This window comes from Elgaria multicarinata, chromosome 2 (assembly GCF_023053635.1).
Source record: "Elgaria multicarinata webbii isolate HBS135686 ecotype San Diego chromosome 2, rElgMul1.1.pri, whole genome shotgun sequence".
NCBI lineage: Eukaryota > Metazoa > Chordata > Lepidosauria > Squamata > Anguidae > Elgaria > Elgaria multicarinata.
Window position 1 is genome coordinate 12,419,078 of NC_086172.1, and position 22,576 is coordinate 12,441,653.

At 42.9% G+C, this 22,576-nt stretch overlaps 2 protein-coding genes across 2 annotated transcripts in view; both read right to left on the reverse strand.

Annotated features, from left to right (window-relative positions):
- RAMP1 (receptor activity modifying protein 1) overlaps nt 1–22,576 on the reverse strand; it is a 547,734-nt gene that overhangs the window by 51,774 nt on the left and 473,384 nt on the right. The gene's annotated exons all lie outside the window — the stretch shown is intronic.
- RBM44 (RNA binding motif protein 44) overlaps nt 7,594–22,576 on the reverse strand; it is a 29,848-nt gene continuing 14,865 nt past the window's right edge. The window contains exons 6-13 of the mRNA XM_063147697.1: nt 20,975–21,047; nt 20,361–20,451; nt 15,097–15,210; nt 11,686–11,771; nt 11,533–11,606; nt 10,360–10,819; nt 7,892–8,037; nt 7,594–7,765 (exon numbers count right to left, since the gene is read on the reverse strand). Coding sequence (XP_063003767.1) covers nt 7,594–7,765; nt 7,892–8,037; nt 10,360–10,819; nt 11,533–11,606; nt 11,686–11,771; nt 15,097–15,210; nt 20,361–20,451; nt 20,975–21,047 — 1,216 coding nt within the window. The remainder of the gene's footprint in view (nt 7,766–7,891; nt 8,038–10,359; nt 10,820–11,532; nt 11,607–11,685; nt 11,772–15,096; nt 15,211–20,360; nt 20,452–20,974; nt 21,048–22,576) is intronic.

Consider the following 22,576-nt stretch of genomic DNA (forward strand, 5'->3'; position numbering starts at 1 on the left):
CAGCACCAAAGAAAAGTTCCTGCAAATTCAAGCTTCCTCATTTCTTTTGAGATTTTTTTACTTGGTCCAAATCAAGCCATTATGCTTCTGTTGCTGTTTGGATTTCTTTCCAACAGACCAGCAAGTTATGCTAGTCCAGAAGGATGTCCTCAAAGTCCAGGAGGATGTCCTCAAAGTCCAGAAGGATGTCCTCAAAGTCCAGGAGGATGTCCTCAAAGTCCAGAAGGATGTCCTCAAAGTCCAGGAGGATGTCCTCAAAGTCCAGAAGGATGTCCTCAAAGTCCAGGAGGATGTCCTCAAAGTCCAGAAGGATGTCCTCAAAGTCCAGGAGGATGTCCTCAAAGTCCAGAAGGATGTCCTCAAAGTCCAGGAGGATGTCCTCAAAGTCCAGGAGGATGTCCTCAAAGTCCAGGAGGATGTCCTCAAAGCAACAGGGTCTGAAATCCAGACAGAGAATCAGAAGAGTCTGGGAACTAACAGGTAAGAGTATGAAGCAGGGGTGTAAACTATTGGGGGGGGGCCTCAAGCCCCCACCAGGGGAGCAGTGCCCAACCAGGTAACATCAGTAAGCTCAACAGCCTGTCTGGCAGGTTCCTCAGACAGTATCCAGTTGTCTGTATTATGTGTTGGGGGTCAGTCTAAATGACCTCCGAGCAAACCCTGCTTCCTCCAAAGCTGCCCAGCAGATCTCTTTGTAAGACAAAAGCCGTTCTCCTTTGGTGTGTCAGGTTTAGCCTTCCTCAGATTAATTTCCTCCTACCCCCTCAGGCCTCGTAAGACAAAAGGTTGCCTATTTAGGAATTGCAGTAGGGAGGGGGCTTTTAAATATGTCTGAACAATATATATATATGCTTTACTATGTACAGCACCATGTGCACTGATGGCGCTAGATGAATAAATAACACATAATAGCACAATCCAGCTACTATTTAAACTTTTAGCTACCTTAAACTTGTGCATGTTTACTTAGAAGGAATTTCCAGAGAGCTCCCTGGGACTTACTTAATTATAAAAAATCTCCTTAAATTAATACAGTACATCTTGACTAATGAGTCAAAAGCATATTACAAGTCCGACATTTTCAGACTAAGCACAAGAGTAGGGTCTTGAGGGTATGTGGTATGATTGCGCTGGGTCATGGGAAAAAAACGTTTGAAGAACACTGGTATATTATATGAGACTATGGATGGAGGGGTAGTGTGTAAACTATCATAATATTATAAATAAAATGTAATATTTTTGTCAAGTACTTGTGATTTTAATATGTGGCTTTAAACACTCTAGGATCCATTATTGATGAAGGATGGTTTCTAGAAACAGAAAAATATACATAAATGTAAACAAATAAGCCTAGCTGCCCCCCTTTCCAAGTTTAGCCTCATGACCCCCTTCCCCAAATGAGAAGTCTGTGCCCCTAGTGTGAAGCCCAGGGTACAACACATGCTGGGTGAGTGGTCAGAGCCGGGTTTTCCATGGCTCAAGGATGAAGCCTGATGGACAACAAAGCGGAGCTAATAGTGAAAGCTCCAAATCCACCAGAATACTTCCCCTGGCCCCTGGGTTACAGTCCCTCCACTGAGGTTTTACTCCTTCTCCTAAAGAGGCGAAAGAGAAATCTAGGGCAGAAATGGACCCCCACCCCTCCTCCACCTTTGTCATCCTGTGCAGAGGTTGAGATGTTAGGGGGCACTTTGAGAGCTGGCAGGGCAGGGGGCTGAATGCATTGCCTCTATTTGCACTTTGCCAAGTTGTCACACTGCCTGCCATTTTTCCTCCTTTTACCCATGAGGTGTCACACCGAGTTCAAGAAGCATTGGTCTCACTCCAATTTGGTTTCAGGTCATGGCAATACACAGCCAGTAAGATTTGGCCACATAACGTGCGATGCCAAATCAGAATGAGGGCAGGGAGCAATGCTTTCTGGCTTTACTCTGGAATCGTGTGAGCTCAAAGAAAAAGAACGGCAATGCAGTAGCAGTGGGGAACGCAATTGCTGCCGGAGCTCCACAAACAGAAGGTGGGAGGGGAAAAGGGGGGCCAGTTTCATAAATCCTCCTCCCACACTTTGAACTAAAAAAATGGTCTAAAAAGCATTAACTAAATCCCTGAATTCTAGCAGACATGCAGAAGACAGGAGCTCAGGCAAACTTGGGAGGTTAAAAATGCAGAAAGCAACTGCATATAGGAGGTTTTCAGGGCTGAGGTTGACATGCTGCATGTGGGAAGGTGCAGTCTTGGTCTTAAAGACACCAGGAAATAGAGAAGGTGGCTTGTTCTTCTCCATTTAGTTTTATGTGAAAAGCTATTCCTACTGATGCTCCCAGAAAGCAGGAGACCTTCCACTGATTGGGAAGAAGAAAACCGAATCAGCCCATTATTCACTATCCTATGAAAGCACATGTGTTCAATTTTTCCCCCCAGTGACAGGCTTGAAATCCCAATTTGCTGGTAAAACAAACAAACACTGAAAATTACCTCCAGTTCTGAGTGATGGGATGTTTCTAAAAATAAATGTATGCATTTGTAATTAGTGGCCATTTGTAACATGCATGCTAATGAATGGTTGTTCTGGCAGAAGATTTTATTTTATTCCTCAGAAGTTCACATACACTGCAGAAAGATGATTGACACGCACAGCTTTTTAACTGGGCGCTTGCTATTAAATTATTAACAAATGCCCTGTTTAATGGTACAAAAATATCACCTAACTGGAAGACATCCCAGAAGTTATTTTCTCTTTTCAGGCTAAAACATATTATCTTAAATTTCACTTTCAGAAGAATTGATGCAAAGCCAGTTTGAAACTAAAATTATTACATTTAAGATAACCTTATTTGGTATACATTTTTGGACGTGAAATGCAGCAGTAAATCTTAGAGACATAGAATATAGATTCACAATTATACTGGTTTGCTAATGAGTGACTCCTACGTTGATCTATTTTTCCACTTACCCAGCAAGAAGTTTCCTTTTGCTGCCATCTGTTGTACACTGTGGGCAATTACATTAAACACTGCAAGAATAGCAGTCAAACATGGAACATAAGGATAATTTGATAAATTCAGAAATTCCATTTTTGGCCCTTAAAAGATTTCCGCCTATTTGCAATACATGATTCTCCACAATTCTCTCCTAATCTTTTTTCATAGTTTTAACAGCTACTTGCTCCTGGGCCCCAATGTCTTCTGAGAAACACTGGGACTTTTATGTTTTCTGCGGAGGCGAACAGAACCAAGCAGATTCCCAAAGTGATCCCTAACCAGGTTGAATATCTGGGGATGCAGGGTCCAGCCAGTCAGATCTAGTCCCAGACGCCTTTGTGCACTAAGCACATTAGAATGCCTTTTACATTCACACCATAGAGAGACAGGGGATGACCTACTGCCCATGCTACTAAGAGGGGAATTACCTCCCTGTACACGACATCTGACCGTGATCCCCCCCCTTGCTGTGCTGTCTGATTGGATCAGAACCTGATGTCTGTTAATGAAGGCCTTAGCTAGACCTAAGGTTCATCCCGGGATCATCCCTGTTCATGTAAATGACACACAGGATATCCCGGGAGCAGGCAGGGATGACCCCGGGATAAACCTTCGGTCTAGCTAAGGCCTTAGTGTTCTGCTACTAGAAGAGTGAGGTGGATGGCCCGGAGCTATTGGAAGCTTATGTGTCAGCCCTTCTGCTGGTTCTGTAGCCCCTGTGTAGGAAGGAGCTGCACGTGGCACCCCACCTGTCCAGGCAAGCATCAGTCATTACTACTGTCCTCTCTCTTATAGTGAGCGGGAACCCCTTTTCTTTGGGGTACTTTCAAGAGCCACCAGTCCAGGGATTGACAAACTTCCCTAGTGAGACTATCTGCACTTGGACTGAGTTTGTGATATTCTCCAGTAGAGGAGCCAGGAAGAGCAGTACTAGTCGAAGGCTGAGCGTTACCCATGGAACGATCCCAAGGTAGGAGACCAGCATGGCCAACAGGAGAAAGAGGGCGAACAGAGGGAAGTGGAGTGACGAGTGGGCCTCCTGAGAGCCTGTAACTGTCTGTTTTCTGTGGGGAGCCATGGAAAACTGTGGAAAACAGGTGCTCTTTTCTGGTTTATGAGGAAGCCCATCAAGGCTGTTCGGCTGACTGCCCAAACTGGCTGCTGGAAGTAGGGAGTACCTCCAGCCAGTTGTCCAAATAGGCATGCATGCACTCATCTGCACTCTTAGGATGACCACAACTGCCACAGGACTCTGGTGAAGACTCAGGAACAGGAGAGGCTGAGTGGGCGCACCTTGGACTGCCAGGATAGGCCCTGGACACAAAACCGCAAGGAAGGTCTGTGTTGGCTGCCAACAGGGGCGCTTGTGCTGCCAAGTAGTCTTGAGGCTCTGGCAGGGCTGGTTCTTTAAAAGTAGGCAAGAGAGACCTCCTGAAGAGCCTTTCCCCCTGGAAAAAAAAGCCGCCAACTCCAGGTCCCCTCTGAACTAGGGGGTGCAGGTGGTATAAGGACACATGGGCCTCGCAGGCAGCTCCAGCGTGGAGGAAGCTGGGGAGGTGGAATAGAGGCCCAATCCCAACAATTCATCCCAACATTGGGTCCCTCTCAAATTGGGGGCGCCAGTGGAGGGAGGCTACCTATCTCCCTTTCAGTTCTTCCCATGTTTCTCCTCTTGCAGCTTGGGAACTCCAAAAACAACGTCTGCCCTCAGCAGGCAGAAGAGAGAGATTGGGGAATTTAAGCTGGAGGAGGAGCCAAGGAGGTGGGGACTGAATCTTTGAAAATTTGAAAAGTTCTGCCAAAGGCTAAGCCTTTGGAGCTTGTAGGGAGAAGTCAGGGGAAATTCCCATTTTTGGCCCTTAAAAGTTTTTCACCTATTTGCAATACAAAATTCTCCGCAATTCTCTCCTGATCTTATTTCATCGTTTTAACAGATTTAGGTGTGTACTACTTATGACTAGTATTAACAGATTCAAGCGAATGAGAATAGAGCTTCTGTTCAGACCTGTCCAGTTCTGATTGGAGGAGAGTGGTGTTGGCACAACCAGAGACAGGGGTCTGAGCCAGTATGTGCAGCACCATCCCAGTGCACACCTTACACCCTCACAGTCTCCAGCTGAACTGGTGTGGTGTGTTTTTTTTTTAATATATATATATATATATATATATATATATATATATATATATATATATTAATTATAATTAAAGGGCTCCATCCAATGTTAAATGAATGGACCTTCCCCCTCGTGCAACAGGACTCCCCACTGCTGACATTTGCTCTGGAGCAGACAGAGGGCAGGCAGGAGACAGAAAGGAGGGGGAATTTGTTCTGCCAGCAGATGGGACGCAATTGGATACAACTCATTTTATCCTACTTTCTTCCAGCTGAGACCAGCAGTGTTTAGCTCCTCCTCTCTTTGAACTGTTTCCATTAGAGGTAGCCATGGTAAGACCAGCAACTTCCAGCTGCCATACAGCCACTACAGCTGTATTATTCCTAGTTCCTATAAGATCTAGTTAGCATTAAAAATCGGTGCCTGAATTTTCATGTTTTCCTTTTCCCTCCCCATCTCTCTTTTTTATGTTGTATCTTTTTAGGTTGTAAGTCTCAGGGCAGGGACTGTTCTGTTTTTGCTTATCTGTAAGCTACTCTAGGAGCTTTTCCAGCCGAAAAATGGCATATTAAGATGTTGTATTAATTTAATACTTTCATGTGCCACTCTTTGGCTGGAAGGTTTCCCACTTGTGCCATAGCCTGGGGATAAGGCCTTGCTCTCTAGTGGAACTGTGGCTTTGTATTAATGACTAAATTGCATATTCTTAGCAATAGTGACCTAGCCCTTTGCTCTAACAAGCATTCACCATCTTTACCACTTTAAATTAGATTGGAACATTTTGTCAATTAAAATACAAGCATCTTAAACTGTGCGACAACCAACCAAAATTTATTGAAACTGCAATTACAAACTTCAGCTATGAGACATTACATAACATTTCTAATATAGTTCCACATTACAGTAGCGGAGAGACACAAAACACAGGTAACGGAAGAACTAATGAAAGTTTACGCTTTGTAGTTGCTTAAGGCAAGGATTGCTGATGTTTGCAGAGTTAAAGATCAGATCATCAGTACTTTGCGAACTTGTTGTCAGTAACAAAAACATGGCTATAAATATTTGCCAACAAGAATATCTTCCAACAAAGTTATGGACTTCCTTAAACTAATGTTTTTGCTTCTTCTTTAAATTCACATGCTCTCAAAGACCTGTGGCTTTCAGCAATTCTTCAACTGAAAGTGTGTTTTCTTTTCAGGCCTGCGAAGGTGGATTCTCTTTTCAGTCTCATTTGCCATTGGTACTCACAAAATTATTGCAGAATATGAAGTCATGTCATGAAAGCCACAAATGGCTACAGAGTCACTGTACAAGGGAAATTGAAAATATACTAGAAGAAACTGTTCTTAATTCGTGAGATATTACTATTATTATTAATTATTATTAGTATATCTGTATCCCACGCATTTTGCCCAATGCAAAAGAAATACTAATACACCAAGAGCAGAAAACTACACACCCCTGCTCAGAGCAGTTAGAGGAGGGGGCTGGGAGAACCCATGGCCTGGCAAGACATTCAACAGCCTGGCAGAACGCAAACTTTCTCACTCTGTCATGACTACATTAGCAGTGGGCAGAGCAGGACACCCAGAGCCTTGCTTACATAGCACATGCCGGACTACCCTGCTTCCCCACTTCAGCCAAATCTCAATGGGCCACTTCCTTTTTTTTCAGAAAAAGCAGCTCCATGGGAACCCAATCCAAATCAGAACCATGGCACATAGGGAGGGGGTTTAATTTCTTCACATCAGAAATTAACACACCATGCGTCTATTACCCCCAAAGGCTGTTTACTGTAAATAGCACCTTTGAGTAGAGATGTATAAGAATTTCTTTTCACTTCATTAAACACCAGCACTTGCCCTATTCACATATTCCTGAGCTTGTGATCACAAAATGCATTTGTTAGACAAACTCTTTAAAAATACTAATTTTAAAAAAGGTAAGACATGCTTTAATCAATACAGGGAAGTTCACATTTTAAAAATGCACACCTAAATGCACACTTTCCCTATCAGAACAACAAAGCTCAATAATCAGCCAGATTGAGCTTTGAGGTGGAGCACAGAGAACATGGATGAGCTCAAGCCTTTTGCTGATTCTCTCCTCTCTGCTCTAGGAAAGGCACCTGTTGACAGAAGAGCAGTGCAGGGAAGGAAGAGACCCAAACCTCCCCCATAGATCACCCCCCCCCCCAGCCTGGCTGTTATTTCTGAATCAGGAAAGTTACCAGTGCTAGGCACACTTTTAAAAATGTATGCTTAACTTAACGTATCGTATGGCCTTGATAACATCACGAGTAAAACATCCATAAAAATCAGTGTCACTTCCACAAACATAATTGTGTTCACGACTATAGGCTTACACTCTGATGCTAAGCTACTTTCATAGCATTACATTAACTTGAAATCAAAGTCATTTGCAGATCTAGAAATTAAAAATTAATTACTATTGAGAGGAAGATGTGTTAAACTAAAGTATATACATGGTTTCACATTTTAGGTATTCACCTGCTTAGTCCTTAGATTATTCTCTTGATTTTCCTTGGATTGGCATGCCATTTTTTTATTCAGAAGCGATGATGTCATTTCCACAATTATGCTAAGGGGTAGCCCACTAAGCAAACCCTTATTTTCTTTTATCTCAACCAAAGCATCCAAAATATTGTCTCTAAAAAAGGAAAGAGAGAGAGAGAGAGAGAGAGAGAGAGAGAGAGAGAGAGAGAGAAATGAGAAACTCCAAGTGAAGCTCAATAAATACATTCCTAAGAATTCCACCTTTGAACATCATACTTACCTGCTAACCTCTGGATGTAGCTCTTCAAGTTTCTTCACTATTTTGCGGAAGCTTCTCAAGTTCAATGTGTTTGGAGGTATAAAGGTGGTGGATGGATTTGGGGTAAACTGTACTGAGGCCAATGGCAAGAGACCCTCTGCAATATCCTAGGTAGACATTATATGAACTAATTAATCAAGAAAGGAAAGTTCAAACTGTGTATTCAAGAATATGGACACCCAACTATTTTCGCTATGGAAAGCTAAAATAGAAAACACATGCCATAATAAAATTATAGGGAAAGCTTTGTGCACACATTCCCATTGCATGAGCAGAATTTTGCAGACAGATTTGGGAGTCTCTGCTCACAAAGAAACATGTGCACAATAGAACATGTGTGTGCTGTTGAAAGTATAGGTAATCCACTCCTGAGGTTTCAATGGGAAATTTGGAGTAAGTTTAAAGGGAAGTTGCTTCCGAGCAACTCTCCTTTGTCACCGGTAATAATGTTAAAGAATTTCCCAGAGGAACTGAAGGGTAGATTAAGTAAAATATTATTCAAGGATTGGTTAAGAGATATAAATACAAGAGAAGATATGGAAGAGCTGTTAAAGGAGAAAAAATTATCTTGGTTAGAGTTTAGGCAATTAGAACAATGGAATAAAAAGTGGATTAAAGAAAATAGAGTTTGTAGAGAAATGACGAAGTTTGAGGAGTTAATAGTAAATAAGGAAAAAGGTAAAGGAGGAAGTATAGTCTTAAAAGGGTTAATGAGCGAAATATATAAAATATTGTTAGAAAAAGGGCTAATGGATAGCTCAGGAAAAATGGTATGGGAGACAGATTTGAAGGTACAAATAGGGCGACAGAGCTGGGAGGGACTGTGGAAACAAAGAGTGTTGAGAAGTATGTCAGTGAGAATAAAAGAGAATTATTTTAAAATTTTGTGGAGGTGGTACCTAACCCCGATTAGATTGAATAAGATAAATAATCAGCACTCAGCAAATTGTTGGAGAGGTTGTGGGGAAAAAGGAACGTACTTACATATGTGGTGGGAATGCAAATATGTACAAAGATTATGGAAGATGGTGTTTTTTGAAATTGAAGAAATAGTGGGAATAAAAATAGAACAAACACCAAAAATTGCATTACTGTCAATATTTGAAGATTTAAAATGTGGAAAAGAAATTAAAGAATTGATATCGAGTTTGCTGACTGCAGCACGATTGATGGTAGCTAGGAACTGGAAGATTCAGGGGGAATATTCTATTGAAGAATGGTATAGAGAAGTTTGGGATATAGCTATTAATGATAAATTGACTTGTAATATTAAGTGGAGGAAAGGTATAACCAAAATAAATGAGTTTGAAGGAATTTGGAAACAGTTCCTAATATTTGTGTTTTCTAAGGGAAGTGGGAAACCGCCAGCGGAAGAAAGCATGAGATTTTGGAAGCAGGAATAGATCCCGAGGTGGAGGGTGCACTTATATGTTAAGAATGCTTATATTGTATGATAGGATAGGTTATAGATAATATTTACTCATATATATGTATTCAACATTTACTCAAAATGTATGTAGTATGTTGTGTTGTTTCTTTTTTGTAAGATGTTTATTTTGTGTTTTAAAATAAAAAAATTACAAAAAAAAAAGAACATGCGTGTGCTGTGCAAATATAACAGCCTGAACTGCTTAAACCTCCTTAATTCTGTCCTTTCTAGAGAAGAAGTTATTCCCATCATGTCTAGCCACAGTAACTGCTACATTAGCATTATTAAATGTACTTAGACCAGGCGATATTCCGGGGATCGCTCCGGGATCATCCCTGTGTGTCCCACATGATGCACAGGGCATCCTGGAAGCAGGGAGGGATGATCCCTCCCTTGGCCCGGGACATGGCCCTACCCTTTTTTCCCGCTTTTTCCGGGGTCTTGGGATGATCCCGAGACAGTGGAACGTGTGGCCGGGCGTCGAGGGTTGTCCCTGTTCCTCACAAGTAACCGCGAGGAGCCGGGACCCGGGGCACAGAACTCCTTAGGAGCTCTATGTCCATCGGGGGTGGGGTCGGGGGAGGGCAAGTTTTGTTTTTGTTTTAAAAAAACTTACGGTTTTCATACAAGCACTTGTGCGCTCCTTCTCCTTTAAAAGCCAAAAGCCAAAATGGCGGCCGCGATGTCGCATGCCGCGTGTAGACGAGGGCGACAATCTTGCAATTATGAAATCTTGAGATCGTCGCCCTCCAACCCCCTCGTCTAGCCATGGCCTTAGTTAACCATTGGCTAGACACAGCAGGGGAAGCTGGTGCTCCAAAAGGAGCACACAATCCCACAGCCTACACCGGATCACTTAAGCATCAATTAAACAACCAGGAGTATTATGTCAACAGAATAATGTACACTCATCATTCTGACCATTACAACAGAATAATGTGTACTCAAAACTTTTAAAATAGGTTTTGACATGCAAAGAAAGAAAGAAAAAGAAAGTTACCTCCTGATCTATTTCAAAGCATGTATTACTTGATGAAGATTTGAAATCAGGATTGAGTACTTTGGAAGGGGCTGAAACACACAGAAGCTCTTTTGAAGTGGCTGAGGGAGGCCTGCGACCATTAGGCAAAGATGACTTTATGGAACCTTTAGAGACTCCAGAGATGTTTGAAGAGGAGATAGGACCACCAGCAGGAACCTTTGGAGTAGCTGAGGCAGAAGGAGGCACTTCTGAAATTACATTACAATTCTTTCTATATTCAATATCCTTGTTAGAATTATTATTTGGCCTTTCGTTTTCATGCTCCTGTTTCACCAAACTCTGATGATCTCGGACTCCATTTTCTCTTACGACCTTTACAAGTCTAACCTTCACTTCTTTCCCCTTTATTTTTCTCTGATTCTTTTCTTTCACTGCCATCTTGGCATCAGAAGCGGTTTTAAAACTGAGGGATGCATATCTAAAAAGTTAAAAATGTGCCAAAATTAATATACAGCACAGACATCTCATTAGTAATTTCAATATAGGGGGTGTACATGTCAAATATGATTCCTTCAATGTAGAGCTACTAATCCTTGCCAGAAAGTTAGGGGGTGGGAGGGTGCTGTGGCACCATGTCCTGCTTGTTCATCCCTGGCTGATGGCTGGTTGGCCACTGTGTGAACAGAGTGCTGGACTAGATGGACTCTTGGTCTGATCCAGCATCAGGGCTCTTCTTATGTTCTCCTACTCACAGGGATTAACTTGGCATGATGCACAGCGACTACTTGCAATGGGAGACTTGTCTGAACCTCCCAATAGGTCTAGCTATCCTCCTCTGTTCCAAGGCCAGACACACACGCGCAAGCAAATAAATAAATTTGTGTTTTGAGTGGGAGTAGCTTGTGCGTACTGCCCTGTCAAGGTACTAGACTAGGTTCACACGTGGCTGGATTAACATACAGAAAAGTCATACAGGCGTATAAGAGGCACATGGATGTGTCTGTTGCTGTGTGCTTGCAAGAGTCCAAAAAGCCAGCACGGAAGAGGAGGGTAGGAAAAAGGCTTGAGTGACCCTATCATGATGGATTGTGCCCTAGGATTCTACAAATCATGCAAGCAGAAGCGTTTCTCTAACTGTATTTCTACTATGAGATCACACATATTCCAAGTAAAACACTCACATATACATACCTGTAATTATCAGAATACTCACAAATTGAAATCTCAGAAACATTATAGTTCTGGAAATGAAGCCACAGGTCAATCTAAAATATACAACAAGATTTTGATTGTAGCACATTAAAAAGCATCAAATGAAACATATTTAAATAGATGTAGACTCACTTCTGATACTAAAGGACTTAAACCACCAACATGAACTAAATAGATGTTCTTTGACTCCCTTTTTCTGTCTTCTATAGTTTTTGTTTCTAGAAAGGTACAAGAAAGGAAACATGTTTAACTGAATTTATTGCTGAAAGAAAAAAATTAAGAAATGCCATCTACACAAATAAAAGCCTCAATACTAAAGACAGAAAAAAAATCTGGCCATTAAAAAATCCTTATATGAAATGATTTTTGGGGGAAAATACTAGATATCAGTTTCACAGAACTTAAGAACCTTATCATAGAAGCTTAGAGGAATAATAAATGTCTTTTCTAGCCCTACTTTTACAGTTGATGTCTAAGTTATAAGGCTTAAAACGTTAGCTCAAGGTCTGCTAGAAAAAATAATTAACACATATTCGAACATTGTACCAGCTCTCATGAAACTAATCTTTTCTTTTTAAAAAATATTGATATGAGTCCTGCATGGATACGGGATAGGCCAAAAGGACCAGTCGGTTAACAAGTAGCCAACTGGTTATATAAATGTGTTATTTATTCCAGTAATCAAGTGGCCAGCCCATTCACCCAAGTAGAACACTGAGATGGATCAGATCTCTTCAGATAAGACAAAAAACGATTATTAGGCCAACTCAAAGCTAACAGAAAATGCGCAAACTTTTGCAATCTCCAAATCTCTTCAGTAGGCAAGGTGTTACAAAAAACGGAGGGAGGGAGATCTTCAATGTCAATGCAGTGTCAATGGTCAGCAGTGGTCTCTGTGCAACACAAATATGGGCAAGTAGCAAGCTGACTTACAAGGAGGTGGGTCGGTGTCCTACTACAACACAGGCAAGAGGATGGCATGACTAAAACCACAGCCCAGATATCCAGTCTGTAATGTCTAGTAAAGGTGGATGGTGTAGACCAGATTGCTGTTTGACACAGTTCAAGGATGGCAAGGCTTCTGTTGAATGTGACCAATGTCGCTGCTGCACGAGTAGAGTGAGTTTGTACTTGGGCAGTCAATTCAACCCCTACCAGTTTGTATGAAGCTTGATGGTCTTCACAATACAGGATGTGACGTACTGAGTCGAAAGACGGGTTGTGTGTGTTGCTTCTTTCACTGTAGCAGACAAAGAAGCAATGCAACAATCTAAACCGTTTAGTCCTTGACTTATAAAAAGCCAGGGGGCAATGAACATCGAGTGTATGCAGGGTCGGCTCTAGCTGTGTACAAAGAGAGGTGAAGAAAAAAGGCAAAACAATGTCCTGATTTAAATGAAACTAAGACATAACTTTATGCAGAAAGGCAGGGTCGGATCTGAGCCCCACTTCATCTTGATGAAAGGTGAGAAAGGGCTGATCCACTCTGAATGCACAGAGCTCACTAGCATGCCTGTAGATTTAATGGCCACCAGAAACAACACCTTCTGTGAAATTCTGTAGCTGCCCACAGCTTGAAGGGCTTTGAAGAAAGTTCCTTAAGCACCACAAAAGGGCTCCAGTACGGTCCTGTAGAATGGACTGGAGGTGCTAAGTTCCTAATTCCTTTCTGGAATCTTTTTGCAGTCAGATGCAAGAAGACAGAAAACCCCTCAGCAGGAGGATGAAAAGCCAAAACAGCAAAGAGGTAAACTCTCAAAGATGACAGTGTGAATCTTCTCTCAAACAGGGACAGAAGAAACTCAAGGACTTGATGGAACCGCTGCACCTTGGCGAAAGCAGAACATGCAATTCATTTCTTTTAATAGAAATGCTGCATAGAAGGCTTACGTGCAACATCAAAGGATCCTTTTAACCCCAGTTGGGACCACCACAGTGTCCGTCACCTGATCTTTCACACTGTCATGCAGAGATTAATAGATTCAGGTACCTGATCCTGTCTCTCTCCTTGGTGAGAAGAGATGCAACGGAAGCCATTGGTACCAGCCTTTCACCATTCAAAGCAATGGGGCAAGTCAAGACTAACATGGCCACTATCATGATGCACTTGGTGCCATCCAACGTGATCTCCTTCAGGACTCTGGTGATCAACGGAAAGGGGAAGATAGAACATCGCCCTTGCCCATTGACAAACAAAGGCATCACCTGCAGAACCTCGTCCTTGTCCCACTCTGCTGCAAACAGTTGGGCAGACCACACTCTCCTCTGTGGCAAAGAGATCTATGTCTGGAATTCCCGAATATTGGAAGAGGCAGTTGAGAACAGTCCTGTCCATCTACCATTTGTGGGAGGTCAGCATAGACCAGATGAACTGGTCCACCAGTACTTTGTCGACATCAGCAATGTGGATAGCCCAAAGTCAAATTTGACAAAGTATACACCAAGCAAAAATTTGCAGTGTAAGGGAAAGTAGTGAAAGCAATCTGGTACCTTGTTTGTTCAGGAACATGACAACAGTCTCTCTGAAGAGGCACACAATAGTGCTCAAAACAGAACTGACCAGAACTGACCATAACCTGCTAGGGATATGCACACTGGGATAGTGGGGGAAGGGCTCTCTCCAAAATTCCTCAGTTACAGAAGTTTCCCCAAATCAAGGATCCACACAAGCACAGAGCTCATATGTGTGATGCATAGAGACCATGGAGAAGAACTAATACTATTTTGTAATGAATTTTAAAAACTATATTGTTCATATAAGATAAATGTATTGTTCTTTTGGGGTGCTGTATTATGTTTTGAAATGAATTGGTACTTGACTATTGTAATGCTGCTTTGCTGTTCTTGTGTTGTGAGAGGTTTGGGCCACATTTATGTGCAAAGTGACATGCAAATTAAAATGTTTATGAGAAGAACTTGAGAAAATGTAATATGAGAATGCTTCAGTAAACGCATACAAAAAATATAGAAGATAAAAGCTTTTGTAACTGAAAAAGTAATGAACTGCTAAAGCTGAGGGTAGAATTTAGCAGGAGAATGCTCACTCTACCTCATGAGGGGATGAACACTAAGCTTCTTAGCTAATTCTATAGAAAATTCCATAAACAGATCCATGTGAGGAGCTGCACAAAGACCATATAGACGACCTTTCCTATGATAGCTGGAACAAAGCGCTCCATCACATCGGGGGGAAACATGCTCCCTACTGTCGCTTCTCCAGCCATGTTTTCGTTCCTCAGTTACTTCCTTTTTCAAAAGAGGAAGTACCCAACGAGCACGAGGCCCATTGAGTCCGCTGCTCTAATGGCGCTGTTTCTCCTGCACACAGAAGGAGAAAGCAGCAATTCCGAGTTTAAAAAAAATAGTACTTAATGTGGGGTTTTTTTTTTGTCGCGCCACGAAGGCCAGAAAGTAAGGCGCGCGGGAGGCAGACGACATCATGTGAGGGACCTGAGGAAACTCTGTGAGTGCCCAGTAATGAGTGTGCAATAAAACACTCGTCAGATGGAGCTCACAGACAACCAATGCAAAGTCAAAACTCACCTGTTCTAACAATTAACTTTGACTGATCTGTAAGTGACCGTGAAGAATCAGTCACTGTCAGGTTCTCTGTTGCATCAAACCAGTCTTCGCTGATTTCTTGAGTATTTGAAGAACCTTAATATATCATAAATACTGAATAAAACAAATGGTACTGAGAATACAGCACAGACAGGTAAAATCAGCACAGGTTGGAAAGAGGAAGAAAACCCTGGACTTTGCTTCTATCATTAACCCCATCCCTAACATTTTTTGTCATCAGCACATAACAAAGGAGTTCAGGAAAGCATAAATAGCTACACCAGATAAAGCAGGACTGATTAAAAACTGATAAGATTTTTAAAAAACATTTGTTGTTTTTAAGATAATCATACCAAGTGTATCTAATAGTGCAAGAGCTCGTGTCAAAATACTTACATCATCAGTTACAAAAGGTTTTGCTATGTGGTATCTCTTAAACTTGCAGTCTTACAAGCAACTGCTGTGGCATTAAGTGAGTGACAGCCCCCCAAATCCTTTTTTGGGGTCAATAATTACATCATAAGATACATGAATGAAACAGGTTAATTGTTTTTACAATGTACAGCAGTCTGATTGGATATTTTAAGACCATGGACCAAATGGACCAGTTTCAGCCATGTACCTTATGATGCATTTAATGACCTCCTTTTTAGATGGGTCTCAAACAGGGCTTGCCCCATCAAAATAAGTCAGACTGGACAGTGGAATTATACACATTATTCCCCAATAAATGCTGCTTGCTTCATACATGTACTTGTCTTATCTATCATCTAAACTCATTCTACACCTTTCCATAGTCTCCTCAGTATATCATAGAATTGCAGAGTTGGAAGGGGCCTATAAGGTCATCGAGTCCAACCCCCTGCTCAATGCAGGAATCCACCCTAAAGCATCCCTGACAGATGGTTGTCCAGCTGCCTCTTGAATGCTTCTAGTGTGGGAGAGCCTACAACCTCCCTAGGTAACTGATTCCATTGTCGTACTGCTCTAACAATCAGGAAGTTTTTCCTGATGTCCAGCTGGAATCTGGCTTCCTGTAACTTGAGCCCGTTATTCCGTGTCCTGCACTCTGGGAGGATGGAGAAGAGATCCTGGCCCTCCTCTGTGTGACAACCTTTTAAGTATTTGAAGAGTGCTCTCATGTCTCCTCTCAATCTTCTCTTCTCCAGGCTAAACATGCCCAGTTCTTTCAGTCTCTCTTCATAGGGCTTTGTTTCCAGAGCTCTGATCATCCTGGTTGCCCTCCTCTGAACACGCTCCAGCTTGTCTGCGTCCTTCTTGAATTGTGGAGCCCAGAACTGGACGCAATACTCTAGATGAGGCCTAACCAGGGCCGAATAGAGAGGAACCAGTATATGAATATAGAAATTCATGTCTGAATAGCATGTTTCTGCAATTATTGAGGCATATTGTGACTCTTAGCTATGATAACAGAGGTCCCACATTCTAAGAGCTATGCAATCTTCCAGTGCTGAGAGAAGTTGAATGGGAAAAGCAGTTCAGGTACCTGATCTCACTACATATTGGGAGAGCCACCGCCTGCACGAGAGAACACGGCCATGGCCCAGGGAGAGCCACCGCCTGCTGCTTGCCTGCCTGCTTGTGTGCTGTGCTGTTGTCATCGCCTCCCTCTCCCTGTTGAACTTTCTGTTGGCTGCTGCGCCCTGCAGGACTGAGCCCCCAGGTACTCAGCCAGCTGCTGCTCACACTCTCCACCTGTCCCCCTCCCTGGAGGGGGATATATAAGCCAGCTGGCTGAAGTGTCCTGGGAGAGCCAGTGCCTGCAGGAGAGGGGAACCCTGCCACCGCTCAGGGCACGGGGAGAAGTGATAGGGCTGGCACTCCTGTTGAATCACTGGTTGATCTGTGGAATGCAGAAATGACCCAGGCGGTTGACATGATTGCTCCTCAGCGCCCTCTCCTAAGTAGAGCTCGTACAGTTCCGTGGCATACCCCAGAGCTGAGAGCGATGAAACAGGAGACATGATAGCACTCTTCAAATACTTAAAAGGTTGTCAGACAGAGGAGGGCCTGGATCTCTTCTCAATCCTACCAGAGTGCAAGACACAGAATAATGGGCTCAAGTTACAGGAAGCCAGATTCCGGCTGGATATCAGGGAAAACTTCCTGACTGTTAGAGCAGTACGACAATGGAACCAGTTACCTAGGGAGGTTGTGGGCTCTCCCACACTAGAGGCCTTCAACAGGCAGCTGGACAACCATCTGTCAGGTATGCTTTAGGGTGGATTCCTGCATTGAGCCGGGGGTTGGACTCAATGGCCTTATAGGTCCCTTCCAACTCTACTGTTCTATGATTCTATGAAAATAGGAGACAGCTTGAGGGCAGATGGAGACGAACTCCTAGTGGATGCAACCAAACACTGTTAAGTGCCTATAGTAAGGTATATTCAGGGGCAGTGATGGCAGCAAAAAACCAATACCTTGCTGCCACTATCAAATCATCTATTTGCTGCCCAGCCAAGATTTTCCGAGTTGTCTGGGGGTTATTACATGTCGGCTCCAAGGACATGCTAGAACCATCTGAGGCCCACTGTAATGAATTTGCTAGGCACTTCCAGAATAAAATCTTTGGCATCCTCCAGAACTTAGACTCCAGTGTTATAGCAGGTGAATCTAATGAGGTATCCAGAACACAGCCTTGTCCAGTCTTCTTGGATGAGTTTCAGTTACAGCTCAAGGATGTTGACAAGCTGCTTGGACAGGTTCGTGCAACCACCTCCATATTGGATCCTTGCCCCTCTTGGCTAATAAAAGCTAGCAGAGATGGAACAGCCAGCTGTGCGAAGGAAGTGATTAATGTCTCTCTGCGAGAGGGAATGGTCCCAGACCATCTGAAAGAGGCGGCAGTGAGACCACTCCTGAAGAAATCTTCCTTGGACCCGGAAAATCTTAGTAACTACAGGCCGGTGGCAAATGTTCCATTCCTGGACAAGGTCCTTGAGCGGGTGGTTGAAGGCAAGCTCCAGACGCTCTTGGATGAGACTGATTATCTGGATCCATTTCAGTCGGGTTTCAGGCCTGGTTTTGGCACAGAAACAGCCTTGGTCGCCCTGTATGATGAGCTATGTTGGGAGAAAGAAAGGGGGAGTGTGACTCTGTTGATTCTCCTTGATCTCTTGGCGGCTTTCGATACCGTCAACCATAGTATCCTTCTGGGATGACTGGCTAAGTTAGGAGTGGAAGGTACTGCATTGTAGTGGTTCTGCTCCTACTTGGCTGGTTGGCTCCAGAAGGTGGTGCTTGGGGAACATTGCACGGCCCCGTGGATTCTTCAGTATAGGGTTCCACAGGGGTCAGTCTTGTCCCTCATGCTGTTTAACATTTACATGAAACCGCTGAGTGTGGTCATCCAAAGTTTTGGAGTACGTTGTCATTAGTATGCTGGTGACACACAACTCTATTTCTCCTTTTCATCTTCATCAGGTAAGGCTGCGGATATGCTGAAATCGTGCCTGGCTGTGACAATGGACTGGATGAGGACTGATAAACTGAAACTCAATCCAGACAAGACTGAGATGTGTTAGTGGGTGTTTCTTCTGACCGGATAGTAGGTGTTCAACCTGTTCTAGATGGGGCTGCACTCCCTCCGAAGGAGCAGGTTTATATCTGAAAGAACTGGGCATGTTTAGCCTGAAGAAGAGAAGATTGAGGGGAGACATGATAGCACTCTTCAAATACTTAAAAGGTTGTCAGACAGAGGAGGGCCAGGATCTCTTCTCCATCCTCCCAGAGTGCAGGACACGGAATAATGGGCTCAAGTTAAAGGAAGCCAGATTCCAGCTGGACATCAGGTAAAACGTCCTGACTGTTAGAGCAGTATGACAATGGAATCAGTTACCTAGGGAGGTTGTGGGCTCTCCCACACTAGAGGCCTTCAAGAGGCAGCTGGACAACCATCTGTCAGGGATGCTTTAGGGTGGATTCCTGCATTGAGCAGGGGGTTGGACTCGATGGCCTTGTAGGCCCCTTCCAACTCTGCTATTCTATGATTCTATGACCTTGGGAGTTCCCCTAGAACCATCTCTGTCATTTGAGGCTCAGGTGGCCTCGATGGCAGGGAGTGCCTTCTACCAACTCCGGCTGGTGGCCCAGCTATGCCCCTATTTGGAGAAGGATAACCTTGCTTCAGTTGTCCATGCGTTGGTAACCTCCAAATTAGATTACTGCAATGAGCTCTATGTGGGGCTGCCTTTGAAGACAGTTTGGAAGCTGCAGCTTGTGTAAAATGCAGTGGCCAGATTGATAACTGGAACCAGAAGGTTTGAACATATAAGACCTATTCTGGTCCGCTTGCATTGGCTGCCTATACATTTCCGAGCCCGATTCAAGGTGCTGGTTTTAAACTATAAAGCCTTACACGGCTTGGGACCACAATACCTGACGGAACACCTCTCCCAACATGAACCTAACCGTACACTATGCTCAATATCTAAGGTCCTCCTCTGAGTGCCTACTCTGAGGGAAGCTTTTCAGTGGTGGCCCCACAATTATGGAATGAGCTCCCAACAAGGCTCGCCTGGCACCAACATTGTTATCCTTTTGGTGTCAGGTTAAGACTTCCCTCTTCTCCCAGGCAGTTAACAACACAGGCTGAGTTTTTTTTAACTGACCCCAGAATAGCTGTTTTAAATGATATTTCTGTTTTTATTCTTTTAATTTTTTGTGTATTTGTTTTTAACGTTCACTGTTTTTAACTTTTGTAAACTGCCCAGAGAGCTTCGGCTATGGGGTGGTATACAAATGTAATAAATAAATAAAATAAATATGCTGGGGATAACATCCAGCCAGGCCCTAAATCCAAACCTATTTGACAACAGTGCACTGAAACTAGCATCGAGAAACCATTTTACAAATATAAGAGAACCTGAACGGAGAACTGTAGCATGTTGGCATTTAAATAGAGACAAGTTTATATTTTGCAGCTCCACAATACATTTTAAAACAATGGGAAGCAAGACACTAGTTCAATCTGGGAAGAATAATTTTCTTTTACTAAGAAAGGAAAAAAATTACAATATATTAAATTCGCTATGTGTTACGAATAGATATTCCATCAATTTAAACATGTTTTTATTAACATTTCAAACAATGTGAATCGGTAGATTTAAATACTTGCATATCATATTTAATATTTGATAGTTGCAGTTCAGAAAACGAGCAGTTTTGGTGTAACGTTACGCTATAATAATGTTGACTTTATATTTTTAGCCAGACATTGAACTTACTGTTTTCCACAAGATCATTTTTCCTCTCCTTAGACATCTTGTTGGAAGGCCACAGCTGATGGTCAAAGTTTTCACTCATTTGGGGTGTAACCTATTAAAAAACTATATTCAGATTTATTTTGTTTGAATTTTTGCTCTATAGACAACTTTCTAGTTTCAGCTTTTTCCTACACAGATCAGTTTCAGAAAAAAAAAATTCTTTAGCTTGCAGTTCAGAGTACCATGATTTGTGGCATACACTTTTCTTCCCCTCCTTCCATCCCCTGAAGAGTTTCCATCAGAGATGCTAGAACAGGAATCATAAATTGCTTTTTAAATTTTCAAGCAGGAAGTTTAGTTGGGGGAATCCAGCTTTTTGAAGCAGAAACTTGATTAAAAACAGCACATACATACATTTAAAAATTGCCAAGGAAAATCAATCTGAGATATTTTCAAAGCTAATATAGAGTTGTCACAATACTAACCATATTAGATCACTATAACAAGTGAACATAAGTATTTTTTCTTGGTGTGAGCCAATTAAAAGGTACTTTACAGTGTAGAATCCGCTTCAAAATCAACCATTTTCAAAAGTTAATTCACAAGTTAATGAACTAAATATGCAGAAGACTTACTAAAGGGAGTGAGGCTTCTGTGTTCTGTGGCAATGACACTTGTGACACAGACTTTCCTATCCCAAGAGAAGAACTGAAAAATAAAGCATGACTATTTTAATCCAGTGTGTATGATCTATTGATATAGCAGTATGAAAGTACTTCACATCCGTCGTCTTGCTCATCTTCACTAAGTAATTTTGATCACAGTCTTTCTTTTCCTTGGTGCATCTGGAGAAACTATCTTGCCTTTTATAGATGGATTTGAAGCCCATCTACAGGAGTTGCTCTATTAGACCACACTCTAATCTAGCTGTAAGTTCAAGTGAGTTCTTTCATCCAGGAGTGTTTTTTACCAATGACATCTTATTAAGAAGCTGCAGCCTTTCTTGAAAAAGACAGGTTGCTTACCTGTAACTGTAGTTCTTCGAGTGGTCATCTGTGCAGTCACACATATGGGCTCTGCGCCTGCGCGGGGCCAGCTTCGGAAACTTCACTAGCTGAAAATCTTTTTAGGCGGGAACCCCTCCCCCACCGTCCACTGAGCATGCTCAGGGGTTCCCGCCTAACTCCTCAGTTCCTGAAACCGCCTAAACAGTCTCACTGAGAACCACCAGGTGATCAAAATTTTTATGACACCATAGTGGGGATGGTGGGAGGGTTGTGTGACTGCACAGATGACCACTCGAAGAACTACAGTTACAGGTAAGCAACCTGTCTTTCTTCTTTGTGGTCTCTGTGCATCACACATATGGGCGAATAACAAGCTGACTTACCAGAGGAGGGTGGTGTCAGATGATGTATGAATTTCACAGAATTTCCGATAAGACAAAAGCGCAGTCTCTACGTGCTCTGATGTCCAGATGGTAGTGGCTGGCAAAAATCAGAGGTGTCGACCAGGTAGCCGCTTTGCAGAGGTCTGGTAGAGCGACCCCCTTTTCAAAGGCTGTAGAAGTGGCCACTCCTCTGGTGGAGTGAGAACGCACTCTACCCTCCAACGGGAGGCCTGCGAGTTCATAGGCTAATTTGATAGTCTGAACAACCCAAGCAGATATTCTCTGTGGAGATGCCTGAAGTCCCTTTTGTTTGCCCCCGTAACAAACAAAAAGTCTTTGGGATCTCCGGAGGGTGGCAGTTCTGGACTGGTAGAAGGCGAGAGTCTGTCTAACGTCCAGGGTATGTAGAGCAGACTCAATAGGAGATGTCGGCGAAGGGAAAAAACTTGGCAGGGTGATATCCTGTCCAAGGTGAAAAGAAGAAACAACCTTTGGAAGAAAGGCTGGGTCCGGTCTAAGGACCACCTTGTCAGCATGAAACACCGTGTAAGGTGAGTCTATGCGGAGAGCTGCTAGCTCAGATGCACGCCTAGCAGATGTAACTGCAACAAGGAATACCACCTTAGAAGTCAGTAGACGCAAGTCCGTCTTTGCTAATGGCTCAAAGGGCTTGGCAGACAGTGCCTTGAGCACCACGGATAGGCTCCATTGAGGAACAAAAGAGCGAACTGGTGGGATAGTATTTTTCATACCTTTCATGAATCGTTTAGTTAAAGGGTGTGCGAAGACCGAACAGCCCTGAATCCAATGGTGTGAGGCAGAGATAGCTGCTAAATAAACTCTAAGT